Here is a 14,810-nt window from a genome sequence, read left to right as displayed (position 1 = left end):
TTGTTTAGGTAGACTTTTGCTTGCAATTGCTTGACATCCATGAGAGCAGAGTATTTTTATCCATCCATCCATCCATCTTCAACCACTTACTCCTTTTCAGGGTCGCGGGGGAACCTGGAGCCTATCCCAGGAAGCATCGGGCACAAGGCAGGGTACACCCTGGACAGGGTGCCAGTCCATCACAGGGCGCAATCACATACACACTCACATACCCATTCATACACTATGGACACTTTAGACATGCCAATCAGCCTACCTTGCATGTCTTTGGACTGGGGGAGGAAACCGGAGTACCCGGAGGAAACCCCTGCAGCATAGGGAGAACATGCAAACTCCGCACACACAGGGCCAAGGTGGGAATCAAACCCCCAACCCTGGAGGTGTGAGGCAAACATGCTAACCACTAAGACACTGTGCGCCCCGAGTATTTTTAATAATTTTTTTAAATAAAAAAAGAAGGTTAAACATTAGAGACACTTTTTTTCACAGCCTTCTTTCCTCATATTTACCAAGGGTGCCAATATTAGTAGAGGGCACTGTATATGGCTCAGATTTGCCTAGCCATGCCATATCTTGGCACGTATCAGCTGCATGTAGCCCAAGTGTGCATCCTATCCAAATCATCACAGTGAATCTTGAAGAAGCATGGTTTTCCATGGCCCAGTCAACGAGCTAAATTTTCTTGGATATTTCACAAGAAGTAATCATTGGGTCATTCCATCACAAGTGGTCCAATAATTGCAAAGTTGGTTTTCAACCATTTTAATTTTCCTTTTGTTGTGTGATTGGCATTGTAAAACCACCAGTTTTTATTTTTATTTTTTAGATTTACTTTTATTTTTAGTTTAGGCTACTTGGTTTAACGATGACAGTCATATTTGTGTATATATGTACTTGTACCTAGTAATGGGCTCTAGAGAGCAGTTTTTGTTCAAAGGAGCTAGGACCATCCTGAGCCAAGATACTGAGGTTTCCATAAACAACTGTATAACCCAAATTTGTTGTGTGCCATGATTTGTTGTGTGGATGACCATTGTAGTTAAACCAAGTAAAATTTAAAACAGCACAAAAATGCTGTCAATACATAGAGGTAATCGAAAAAGATAAATAAATAAATAAATAAATAAATAAATAAATAATAGGAAGGGGAAAACAGTCGAGCAACTTGCATTTGACCACTTGAGATGGATTGACTCCATTATTTTAACAAAATATGATATTCAGTTTATTTTACAACATGTAAACGGAGCATTAAAAAATTGAGCATATTTATTTAATAAAATCCTCCACTAAAGTTTGAACAAAACTTGCTTCCACAATTTGATTTAGTCTTTTATTATTGTTTATTTTTATTATTATTATTTTTATTATTTTATTTTTTTTATTGTATACATTTGACCTTTTAGCGCCCTCTTCATGACAGTTTGGCAAAAACTTTTAAGTCTATGCACACCGAACAGATTTATGTATGTTTTTCTTATGTAATCATGTGTTCTTTAAAATTGGTTTATTCTGTTTTCCCTGCACTGCTGTATGATGTATATTTCCTTTGTATATTTATTACATATAAGTAAAACCCGATAAACTGATTCAATTGTAGGTCGCAGTATCCTGTTGGTGGAGGAAGTGATGTTGTTTTTTGGGCGGAAGTTATGATTTAGTATGCGGAAGTTGCTAATATTTGGACTGTGAAACCTGTTTAAAGATAATGAATAAAAGCTGAGCTACCGTGGTAAGGTAAGCTGCATAGCTACACGCATTATAGTCGCGCTAACTGTGCTCATTTTTTACGCAGTAATGTGTTTTGTCATTAAATTCTTCAGTGTTTATGTTGTTGGGTGTTAGCTGTGCTACATCAAGGCAAGTTTAGCTTTCACCATTGCAGAGTTACGTTCATGCTCAGTACAAATACTCCGAAGTCACAGGCATTGGTCACATGGAAGTGTGTGTCGATTCTACCCAAGAATCATGTTTGTTTTAAAGGTTGTTAGTTTGGACATGTATTTGTTAGTTGCTCTGGTTGTGAACACACATCGTCGTAGTAAGCACAATCAGTAAGGGTAATGTTATTTTTATTTTCGATATTCGCTAATAACTTTTGAACGAACTGTCGTAGCCACTACAGAGTTACACATTGACAACATGGCAACATATAATATAATGATGCACACCAAATGTTTTGTGTCCTCGGTGACATTTAACCCTTCTGTTTTATTCTGGTCTGATGTGGCCGATTTGCTATTGTTTTCTGTCATGGTTTCTGTCATCTGATTGGCAGGAGATTAATGACTTAATGTGCTCTGGTTAGCCAGAGATAATGAACATGCAGAACACATACACACAGTTATAATCAGGGTTAGGATGGTCATGTTTTTAAAAACTTTTGGAACACGGTGGGAAAACCAAGCCCTAGTTGCCTATAATGTCTTTGTATATGGTTGATTTGAGATGTTCCTACACTGGAACTAACCTGTTTCATCATGACAATGTGACTTTGCACAAAGGAGGTCCTTGAAGGACATGGTTTGAGTGGAAGAACTGGAGTGGCCTGCACAGAGCCTTGACATCAACCCCACTGAGCACTTTTTGAATGAATTGTAATGCCGATTGGGCTGAGTGGGCAAATCCCTATAGCCATTCTCCAAAATCTAACATCAAGCCTTACCAGAAGAGTGGAGGTTATTATAACAGCAAAGCGTGGACCAAGTCCATAGTAATGCCCATGATTTTGGAACGGTATGTTCAAAAAGCATGTCTGGTTGTGATGGTCAGGTGTCCACATACTTTAGGCCAAATAATGCATATCGCAAAGAGTGAGAGATCGATTATGGAATGTCCACACTCGACAATGACTAAAAGGAATATTGCAGATATTGGAAATAATTTTAAAAATCCTCACGCAAGGACTGAGCAAAAGAAGAAATATTTTTCTCCTCTTTCCATTTTTGGGACCATTTCAGGTCTTTATGTGCAGTTTTTGATATGTAGTTGGGATGGAAAAGTAGCTGAGACCTGGCAACCGTGGTTATAATTTTGGCCCCAAGGGACATAAAAACCAGTATCCAATATAAGAAATGCAGTTGCAAAGTACACATCATTGTGACTACATATTGCCATTCAGGCATGAACACCAACTGAATTTGTTAGGTTTAGACATGAAATTTTTATTTTATTTTATTTTTATACTGTGTTATTTAGGTGACTGTTTGGCCCTTTTTATTTTACTTTTTAAACTGCCATTAACATTAGAGGTACCTTTGGGGGGAAAAAAACCCCAATAGCTGAATAACCTGTGTGCATAATCGATCCTCTCTAAAAGTAAAGGACACATACAACTTCATTTTTAGTAATGGATTTAATGTCATGCTGTGGAATGTTCAAAGTTTGGGACTTTTAATAACCAAACAATGATTGATTATTTTTCTAGAACTTTGTCCTGGGCTAGGTCTCTTTGACGCTGTGTGTTTAGGTATGTTCTCTAACATGCTCTGGGTTCTTCCAGAAGCAGGTGTATTTATATTGAAATCATATGACCTGTACAACAGAATAATTGTTTAGGGGGTTAAACAATCGTTTAGGGGGTTCACAGGAACATGGGTGAATACAGATGAACAGCTAAAGGCATTCTATTGCTTCATGTGTTTTGTTCATTTTGTGAAGAGAAGGAGGTGATGATTTCATGCCTCTTGGACCTGTTAGTCACAGACCTGTCCAGGTACAAACAGCAGCTGGTGCTGTGTGGTTTAATATCAGTCTGCAGTATATTCAGTGCCTCTGCTTTTCTCCTGTGCAATACTTGCAGTTTCAGACTGCAGCAGTTCCTGTTAAAGTGTGCCTCGAGTTCAGACAGTGAGACACACCACGTCAAGGTGTGTCTCAGCCAGTTGTACTAGATTCCCCTGAGCTCTGTACTTCATTGTGCTGTTGAATTCCTGCTAACAGCTCTTGTATTTGGCCCATGCTTGTTGCCAGCTCCATAATTTGTTTTCCAACTCTGCTATATCAATGGATTTATTAATATTAGTTACACCAACTCGACCAGTCTCTTTTTCAGCAACACAGTCAGTGGTGGTGAAAATAACTCCTTGACAGGATGTTAACATAATAAATCAAACTTTATTGTGGTGGAGAATTACTAGTCTGATAACATATTTGACTAAAATTATTGACTGTTAGCCATTATTTAGCATTTTTTGACTAGTGTAAATGTACTGACTAAAGTTATCTTTTTAACAAGGCAAACTTAAGATATCCACTAAACTTTTGTGATAACCTGTAATATAAGCAGATAAGTTCATCAAGACTCAACTGAGCACCATCTAATGAAACAAAAGATAGCACATTGAAATTAGATGAAGCTCCAACATGTTTCTCTTCTGTAAGTACTAAACCTAGCTATTAACTAATGAGTTGATTCTGTTGTGTTTCAACAATGAAATTAGCAAACTATGCTGCACTGGTTCTCCAGAACTGGAGTTTTGTCTCCTATATAGTGTACCAAATAAAAGTGCTATTAAACAGTATACCACAGTACTCGATCACCTCTTTTTTTTTACAAAAAATAAAGCAAGTTCATGCATCAGTGCCCTGTGTTCCTTTTAGTCAGTGCCTGTTTTTTCTGAACCATGATTTCTTTGTGCAGGACCAAGAGACAGTCAGGATGTTGGAGTCATACGTTACTCCACTGTTGATGAGCTACGTGAACCGTTACATCAAGAACCTGAAGCCTTCTGACCTGCAGCTCTCACTCTGGGGGGGTGATGTGGTGCTTAGCAAGTTGGATCTCAAGCTGGATGTTCTGGAGCAGGTAAAAGAATCTTTTGTTTAATAGCACATTTGTAGAGAAATTTTAAACCTTCATTATGGGTTGTACACCTATATCAGTGCCTGTGCATTTGTTGTCCTGTAAATAGTTTAAATTCATTAAAACATTTCATTATTGCCATTAGGGATGAAACGGTTACCGGTTTCACGATAAAATTCCCTGATGGTTAGTATTACCGTGTCACATTTTAAAAAATGGTACTGAAAGTTTAATCAGAAAAATAATAGGTCAACTAATTGAATATGAAAATAATCGTTAGTTGCAGCCCTACTGTCCACACACACCCAGCAAGAGTCAGACACAGGCACAGCATGCATTGTTTTTTGAGCGTGAAAATGGATGTTACAATTAAAAACTGAACGCGTCTGCTCAATTCAGCATGAGCCGAATGAGTCAGAGACACAGCACATATCAGCAGGATTCAGATTTCATTTAGCACGTGACGAAAGTGAGGCGAGCTGTCTGACGGAAGATTTAATATAATCAAGTTTGTCATTGTACTGTTTTGTTGTTGTTCTGTTTTTCATTAAGAATGATAATGAACCCACCATTAAAGCAATTGCCACCCCCGAATTGCCACTATTTCGAAAGTGAAAGTAAAATGCGTGCAACTGCTCGGTATTCCTAAGCAATTTAAAAGCGAAGGGGGAAAGACTGACATAAAATTGGCTTGACGCTGGATGTTCCATATTCATAAATTAAGGGACCATCTCTAAAGTTACATACGACATTGTTATACACATTTCTAAATTAAATCGCATTTGCAGAGAATGACTTACAGTTGTAAAACCAACTGAAAATGTTCATGTAGGTGTCAGATATAATGCCCACCTTTTAGAATTTTGATATTTAATAAAATAAACGATCAAATCATATGTAACAATTGTGATGTTTTTATACTGTATGGACTCAAAATGTACCATACTAGCATTTGAAGAGAATGACTTGGTCACAAAACTTCTTGGAAGGTTGGAAATTCTCCGAAGCACTGTCACTGCCTTCTGTCATGTTCTCTAACTGAACTAAATGATTTTTATTACTATAAAAAAGCGAAACGACAGTGGGGGCGGTGCTGCAGTGGGCAAGTGATGTAATCGGTGTGCGGCCAAACACCGTGGAACACCGGGAACACGGCAAGCTTAGTGACAACCATCCAACACTTTATAGTCAAATATAAAACCTGTTTAACTGATTTCATTGTGTGTATCAGTACTTTTTGTACATTTTCAGCACATTTTAACAATACCGTGATAATACTGATAACCATGATAGTTTTGGTAACGTTAATCGTAATATAAAATTTCCATACCATTACATCTCTAATTGGCATTAAAAAGCCAATAGTTGAGTAAATAGTGTACATAATCCCCTGAAAGACCAGTTCTTTTGTTTTTGCTGTACTGAATATAGCAATATATGTTGTGTGCCATGACACAAAGATAGCCGTCGTAGTTAAACCAAATAAAACCTGGTTGTTTTGCAATACCAGACATAGAAGAAATCATTTAAGAAAATTTAAAAATGGTCAAACAACCAACTTTACAATTATTGGACCACTTGAGATGGACTGACCCTCAATAATCAGGAAGTGGAAGCTGTATCACACCTTTCAGGCCCTGCCAAGTAAAGGCTGCCTCTCAATACTCGGCGCTCAAACAAGAGAGAGACTTGTGAGAGAAGCCATAGAGAGGCCACCAATCACTTTGAAGGATCTACAGAGTTCAGTGACTGGGAGTGGAGTAATGGTGCACCAGTCAACCATATCAAGCGCACTGTATAGCAATGGCTTGTATGGGAGGGCAAAAAAAAAGCAGTTGCTCAAAAAGTACCATCTGAAAGCATGTCTGAAGTTTGAGAGCATGAGAGTGACCCAGCTGTGATGTAGAAAACAGTTTTGTGGTCAGATTACAACAAGATAGAGCTTTTTGGCCAAAACTCAAAGCGTTATATGTGGCACAAACCTAGAACGTCCCATGCCTCAAGACACTCCATAACTACAGTGAAGTATGGTGGTGGAAGCATCATGCTGTGGGGATGCTTCCCATCAGCAGGGACTGGGCATCTTGTTAGAATTGAAGGAAGAATGAATAGAGCAAAATATAGGGAGATAATGCAAGAGAACCTGCTTCAGTCTGCTAAAACAAACTGAAGCTTGGGAGGAACAAGCTTCCTTTCAGCAGGACAGTGATTCCAAGCACAAGGCCAAAGAAAAATTGGAGTGGCTCAAGAACAAAAAGGAAAATGTACAGTGGGCCAGTCAAAGTCCTGATCTCGATCCCATGGAGAATCTGTGGCACTATTTGAAAATTGCAGTACACAAGCATCACCCAACCAACCTGAACAACCTGGAGCAAATCTACCGAGAAGAATGGGCCAAAATCACTCCAACGTTGTTTGCAAAGCTGGTACATATGTATCCCAAAAGACTTAATCCAATCCAACATAAATCCAAAGTCACCTTATAATAATTGATTTCGGGTTTCAGTGTTTTAGAATAAAATATCAAACGGAATGAAATTCAGTGTACCATTTTCACCTCAGTAATATGAGAATAAGGGATTATCCACGGCTAGGTGTGTTTAATGCACGATGTGGAGGCAAAGATCCATGAAAATCATGTAATGCACATCTAGACATGGATTATCCCGTTGATAGAATAAAAATAACGGTTAATTCTGCCTGCTCTAAATCATACAGAGATATAGTAGTACAATAAGATTACATTTATGTGAAGGAATTATAGTAAACAGTTATATGACTGGCACCTGTCAATGGGTGGGATATATTAGGCAGCAAGTGAACAGTCAGTTCTTGAAGTTGATGTATTGGAAGCAGGAAAATGGGCAAGCGTAAGGATCTGAGCGACTTTTACAAGGGCCAAATTGTTATGGTGTTCCTGGTATGCAGTGGTTAGTACCTACCAAATCTGGTCAAGGAGGGACAGCCGGTGGACTGGGCACAGGGTCTTGGGCACCCAAGGCTCATTGATGCGCAGTGGGAGCAAAGACCAGCTTGTCTGGTCTGAACCCACAGACGAACTACTGTAGTACAAATTGCTGAGAAACTTAATGCTGGCTATGATAGAAAGGTGACAGAAAATACAGTGCATCGCAGCTTGCTGTGTATGATGAATCATGTTTCCTTTTACGTCATGTGGATGGCTGGGTGCATGTGCGTCACTTACCTGGGGAAGACATGGCACCAGGATGCAGTATGAGAGTATGGTGCACTGGGCAATGGACTGCTGTGAAACCTTGGGTCCTGGCATTCATGTAGATGTTACTTTAACACGTACCAATTACCATTGTTGCAGACCAAGTACACCCCTTCATGGCAACAGTATTCCCTAGTGGCAGGATATTGTGCTCTGCCACAATGCAAAAATTGTTCAGGAATGGTTTGAGGGACATGGCAAAGAGTTCAAGGTGTTGACTTGGCCTCCCAATTCCCCAGAACTCGATCCGATTTAGCCTTTGTGGGATGTGCTGGACAAACATGTCTGATCCATGGAGGCCCCACCTTTCAGCTTACAGGACATAAAGGATTTGCTAATTTTCATAATTGATTAGTTGGCCGATTATTTTTTCAATTAATCGGATTGGGGGGGACACTTTCTGTACCATTTTTTTTGTTTATTTAAAATAAAATCCACAAACCGAGTGTTACAAGTATGAACTTTAGTCTAAAATTTTACACAACTGTTTTATAAGTTTTATAACTGTTTTATACACAACCAATTATATAAGACTGAAAAGAACCCAATACACACACACACACACACACACACACACACACACACACACACACACACACACACACCAGAATATATATATATATTATTAATTTAGGACTGTAGTTTAATTTAAAATAGCATTTATGCATTATTTTTTATGGATGCACAAAAAGCACTGAATTAAACTACAGTCCTAAATTAATCATAAAAACTCACTTTCACTACACCTTATGGTTTCTGTTACTAACTGCTTTTAGGCATATTGTTTTACTTTTGATCGTAGTGTTTTAATTAGACATTACAGATCTTACTTACGCTCCCGCTGTGAGTGAGGAGCAACGTGGCCTCGTTACTAATAGATCACTTCCATTATAATGAACGACAGAATTTACACTGCAAGCACACAAATACAACATATAATGACAATAACCTGGAATTAAACTAAAACTTTTGAGCAACTTGCACCAGTTGCCTCAGTCTTTGCACACAGTGGAGCATTTTGGATAAAAACATAAGTTTGTGCTCATGCATCATTGTCGTGCTCCACTTTATAAAGATCTACTTGAGGGTGTTTAATATAAAATTCTTCCTTGCCTTAAATGACCTGGGGTGCATACTTTCTTCCTCAATCACTTCATTATACCTCCATCTGATGTCTGATGGTGACTGAGGTCATGTTGGGAATAAAAGGTAACGTTGACACAAACAGTAAACTCCAGAAAGTCATTGTCGGGGATAGGGATGTCACGATACCAAAAATCTAGTAGTCGGTACTGATATCACCAAAAATACACGATACTCGATACCAAAGTCAATACCACGGTGTGGTAAAAAAACATAATAAAAAAATTTAATTAAAAACACTCCTGGAGGACATCCTTAAACTGGCAAAGAGAGAGGGGGGCGGGGGGTATTTTAGTTATCAAACACTGTCTGACAGTGAGTGAAGGTGCACTCCTAAACACGCGCGCACACACAGACGCACACACACACCTTATACTCAGAATGCAAGCATTAGGTTAAATTCTAGGGACCGTCTTTCAGGTGCTTTGCCAAATTCCAGGTGTTTCCTCGCTTTGTTTGAAATGAATTATGGCATCACCGGCTTCAGAGCATCAATTATATGTTTGTTGTCATCCACCTCGAATGCAAAGTATTTCCTTATTCCATACCACCTTTCCTCTCAACGAGTCGCGGTGGAGCTAAACTTCTGTAGTTTTTCCCGTGTGCTTGTAGTTGTTGTTATTCTTCATCACCACTTGTGGACTGACGAAAACACTTGCGTGTATTTGCTGCCTCCATCAGGTCTGGAAGAATTGCAACCTCGGTACCTCCATTAGAATAGGTTCCAATGCTACTCCAGAAAAACAAGTACTGTCACGTTTTAAGGATGTTGGTACCGAAGTATCAGTTCTCGTGACATCCCTGGTTGGTGACTCTGGGTATCTGCTAAAGCTAGCGGCATCACATTACGTGTGTATGATGCCATGTGCCACTGACTAGGAAGCGACTTATATTTCCGGTTGGTAAAAAACTAATGTGTTCCATTTGAGACTATACTACCTTTCTTAAATTCATACACTAGACTTGTGGTTCTCAACCTTGTGTGAGCTCTGGACCCCTAGCATATTTCGAACAATCCATAAGGACCCCCTCAATCCACAGTTATAAAATATAACAATTATAGGCTATATTATTAAGTCATTTCTATGTAGGTTACTTTATTTTATTAATATTTAACATTAATAATATTAACATTGGACATTGAACAGTTGAATCAAAACATTTCAAGATTTTATTTTTTATATTTTATTGTTGGTGTGATATTTAATTTGACTCTGAATTATCATTTGTTTATTTTATCCATCAGTGTATCACTTGAACTTGTCTACTACTCGTAGGTTTTTGCAAATTATCTTTTCATTTGTAAATAAATTTTAAATAAATCCATCAATGAACGATCGTCAGCTCAGCTAACGTGATATTTGTGAATGCACGCAAATAACCAAATTGATTAAGTTTAAAACATCTCATTACACCACTGACCACTAGGGGTTCGTGGACCCCGGTTGAGAAACACTGCACTAGACGGTAGAGTGCATAGTCATTTGGGACACAGATTTAGTATTTACTCCCCGAAGCGTGTTTTCGGAACAGAAGTAACATAATGAGTAAATGTGCCACGCACAGAGCAACTAATCGATAATGAGATTCGTTGACAATGATTTTCATAATCGATTATTTTCCATTTTATCGATTAGTTGTCACAGCTCTAATCTGCTGCAAACGTCTTGGGAGTCCATGACGGATCAGAGCTGTTTTGGCAGCACAAAGGGAACCTACTAGGCTTGCTGTGATAGTCGGTGTTCCCGGTGTTACACTTGCCCATTGCGGCACCACCCCCACTGTCGTTTGCTTTTTTTTATAGTAAAAAAATAATTTTGTTCAGCTAGAGAACGGACACTAAAATTAAAAACTGCTCAGTTCAGTATGAGATGAGTCAGAGTCGCAGCACAGATCAGATTTCATTTATTGCGTAATGGGAGTGAGGCGAGCTGATTGACAAGACGATGGCAGAAGATTTGGTTTCAAAAGTTCTATGTTTTCATATAAGCGAGTTTGTCATTGTACTGTTTTGTTGTTGTGTTTTTCTTTAAGAATAATAATGAACCCACCATTCAAGCAATTGCTGCTCCCGAATTGCCGGTAATTTGAAAGCGAAATTAAAATGTGCACAGCCACACGGGCATTCATAGGCTATTTAAAAGCGAGGGGGAAAAACTCCCGGTGATACTGGTATTACTGGTGTTGTCGCATTTACCAGTAGAAAAATTTCCTCACCGTCACATCCCTAGAACCGACACAATACTAGGCAGGTGATTTTAATGTTGATCAGTGTATGTACAGTATCTCACAAAAGTGGGTACACCTCTCACATTTTTCTAAATATTTGATTATATCTTTTCATGTGACAACACTGAAGAAATGACACTTTGCTACAATGTAAAGTAGTGAGTGTACAGCTTGTGTAACAGTGTAAATTTTCTGTCTCCTCAAAATAACACACGGCCATTAATGTCTAAACCGCTGGCAACAAAAGTGAGTACACCCCTAACTGAAAATGTCCAAATAAGGCCCAATTAGCCATTTTCCCTCCCCGGTGTCATGTGACTTGTTAGTGTTACAAGGTCTGAGGTGTTAGTAAAAATCTAGTCGTCACACAAAAAACTAAGCATAAATTTAATTCTTTTGAAATTCTTTATACCAGTATAAGTTATGTAGCCACAAAAAATAAGTCAATTCCTCTAATTATTATTTATAGACCCCCAGGGCCATATACTGAATTTCTTAGTGAATTTGCAGACTTTGTCTCAAACCTGGTTGTGTCTGTAGATAAAGCATTAATCATCGGAGACTTTAATATTCATTTTGATAACCTGGAAGACCCTCTAAGATTAGTGGTTGTGTCCATCTTAGATGCAGTAGGGATTAATCAGGACGTAATTGGGCCTACTCATAATGGTGGTATCCTCTTGACCTCATAATAACATACGGACTAAGTATAGAAAATATTATCATTTTTCCGCAGTCTGTCTCAGACCATTATCTTATCTCGTTCATAATACGTATTGATCATAATATTTCCACCTCGCCTCGCTACCACGTAAAACGTACCTACACATCAGCTACTGCATCGAGCTTCATAAAAAACCTTGCAGAAACATCAATTAGATTTGGATCATCGTCTGATCCCATAGAACTCGATCAGGCGACTGAAAGCTTGGAGTCAACACTCCGCTACACGCTAGATAGAGTGGCTCCACTCAAAAGGAAAATAATTAGAGAAAAAAAATTAGCACCTTGGTATAACGATCAAACGCGAACCTTAAAACAGACAACTCGACAATTAGAACGTAAATGGCATCAAACCAAACTGGTGATATTTCAAACAGCATGGAAGGAGAGCCTACTGAAATATAGGAAATCTCTTGGTGATGCTAGAAAAATCTATTTCTCCACCTTAATAGGAGACAACAAAAACAATTCTAGATTCCTTTTCAACACAGTAGCAAAATTAACTAGGAATAAAACCACTACAGAGAGAAACGCTCAATCATTACATAGCAGTGAAGATTTCATGAAATTTTTCATTGATAAGGTTGAAAATATTAGACGTGAAATACAGGCCATTAAATTAAAACCGGACAGTACTGTAACAAACCCATTACATGACAATGTAGCAATATCAGATCAATGTTTAGAGTGTTTTGCTCCGCTTAGAGAGACCGAACTAGCTACATTAATCTCTTCAGCCAATTCATCAACTTGCATACTAGATCCCGTACCTACATGTTTGTTTAAACAGATTTGTCCAGGAGTAATTGAACCACTTTTAAATATAATCAATTCTTCCCTAAGCACTGGTTATGTACCTAAATCACTTAAATTAGCAGTTATTAAACCCTTGATTAAAAAACCTGATCTTGACCCGTCTCAATTGTCCAGCTATAGACCAATATCAAATCTCCCCTTCATCTCTAAGATTTTAGAAAAGGTTGTAGCAAAGCAGTTATGCTCGTACTTAGATAGGAATAACATTCATGAAATGTATCAGTCAGGATTTAGACCTCATCATAGCACAGAGACTGCATTAGTTAAAGTAGTAAATGACCTTCTACTGACCTACGATCAGGGTTGTGTCTCACTGCTTGTGTTACTTGACCTTAGTGCAGCTTTTGATACTATAGATCACACTATTCTCCTTGATAGATTAGAAAATGTTGTTGGTATTAAGGGAACAATCCTCTCCTGGCTCAGGTCTTATCTGACCGATCGTTATCAGTTCGTAGATGTAAATGGTGACTTCTCCATGCATACTGAGGTTACTTTTGGAGTTCCACAAGGTTCTGTTTTAGGCCCACTGCTCTTTACTTTATATATGCTACCCCTAGGTCAAATTATTCGTAAACATGGAATTAGCTTCCACTGTTATGCTGATGATACACAGTTGTATGTTTCAGCGAAGCCAGAGGACAGACAGAAGCTTAGTAAAGTTGAGGATTGTGTAAAGGACATTAGACATTGGATGTTAACTAACTTCCTTCTACTTAATTCTGATAAAACAGAAATACTTTTATTAGGCCCACGTGTAGCTAGAAAAAATCTTTCTGATCACATGGTTACTCTGGATGGTCTTTCTGTTTCATCATGTACAGCAGTTAAAGTCCTTGGAGTGATTATTGACTCCAGCCTATCATTTGATGCTCATGTAGATAATATTACTAGGATAGCTTTCTTTCATCTCAGAAATATTTCTAAAATAAGAAACATATTGTCACTACATGATGCGGAAATACTAGTTCATGCATTCGTCACCTCTAGATTAGATTACTGTAATGCCTTACTGTGTGGATGTTCCAGTAGGAATATAAATAAGCTCCAGTTAGTCCAGAATGCAGCTGCTAGAGTCCTAACTAGAACTAGAAGATACGACCATATCACACCGATATTATCACTACTGTATTGGCTCCCAGTAAAATCTCGCATTAACTATAAAATACTTTTATTAACCTATAAAGCACTAAATGGTCTCGCGCCACAATATCTAAGCGATCTTTTGGTTTTATATGATCCGCCATGCCTGCTTAGATCAAAAGATGCAGGCTATTTGACGGTACCTCGAATAGTGAAGGCTACAGCAGGGGGAAGAGCTTTCTCTTATAGAGCCCCACAGTTATGGAACAGTCTTCCTATTAGTGTTCGGGACTCAGACACAGTCTCAGTGTTTAAGTCTAGGCTTAAAACATATTTGTTTACTCAAGCCTACCCTGACTAGATTCTGTTCTACTACTTCGCAGTCATAATAATCTTTTTTCCTCCCTCTCTCCTTTCGCCGAGCCCCACACGAATTTATGGAGATACTAGAGATCCAGATCCTTTCTGCCTCTGGATGGAGCTCAAATCTTCTCTAATTTCAGACTGCTGGGACTACGGCTGCTCCTAAGGCCATACAGACTTCATATAAATCCATAATGAACTTTTTCACACTAACTGTTGTTACCCAGATGAGGATGGGTTCCCTTCTGAGTCGGGTTCCTCTCAAGGTTTCTTCCTCTTAAAACATCTTAGGGAGTTTTTCCTTGCCACTGTCGCCACTCAGTGGCTTGCTCAGTTGGGATAAATTCACACCTTTAATATCTGTATACCATGTTGATATTTCTGTAAAGCTGCTTTGAGACAATGTCTATTGTA

General features: G+C 38.5%; 1 protein-coding gene across 11 annotated transcripts in view; it reads left to right on the top strand.

Moving 5' to 3' along the window:
• The first annotated feature begins 1,623 nt into the window (after window positions 1–1,623).
• Window positions 1,624–14,810, top strand: part of LOC108256205 (intermembrane lipid transfer protein VPS13B) — a 267,316-nt gene continuing 254,129 nt past the window's right edge. For 6 of the 11 annotated variants that reach the window (XM_017452817.3, XM_017452822.3, XM_017452821.3 and 3 more), the window contains exons 1-2: window positions 1,625–1,737; window positions 4,643–4,807. In XM_017452817.3, coding sequence (XP_017308306.2) covers window positions 4,661–4,807 — 147 coding nt within the window. In that variant the 5' untranslated portion in view covers window positions 1,625–1,737; window positions 4,643–4,660. Of the gene's footprint in view, window positions 1,738–4,642; window positions 4,808–14,810 lie in introns of all 11 variants that reach the window. The other 5 variants (XR_008393306.1, XR_008393307.1, XM_053674897.1 and 2 more) reach the window with 2 other exon arrangements.

Source organism: Ictalurus punctatus, chromosome 23, assembly GCF_001660625.3.
Source record: "Ictalurus punctatus breed USDA103 chromosome 23, Coco_2.0, whole genome shotgun sequence".
Taxonomy (NCBI): Eukaryota; Metazoa; Chordata; class Actinopteri; order Siluriformes; family Ictaluridae; genus Ictalurus; species Ictalurus punctatus.
This window is presented reverse-complemented; position numbering and strand designations above follow the sequence as displayed.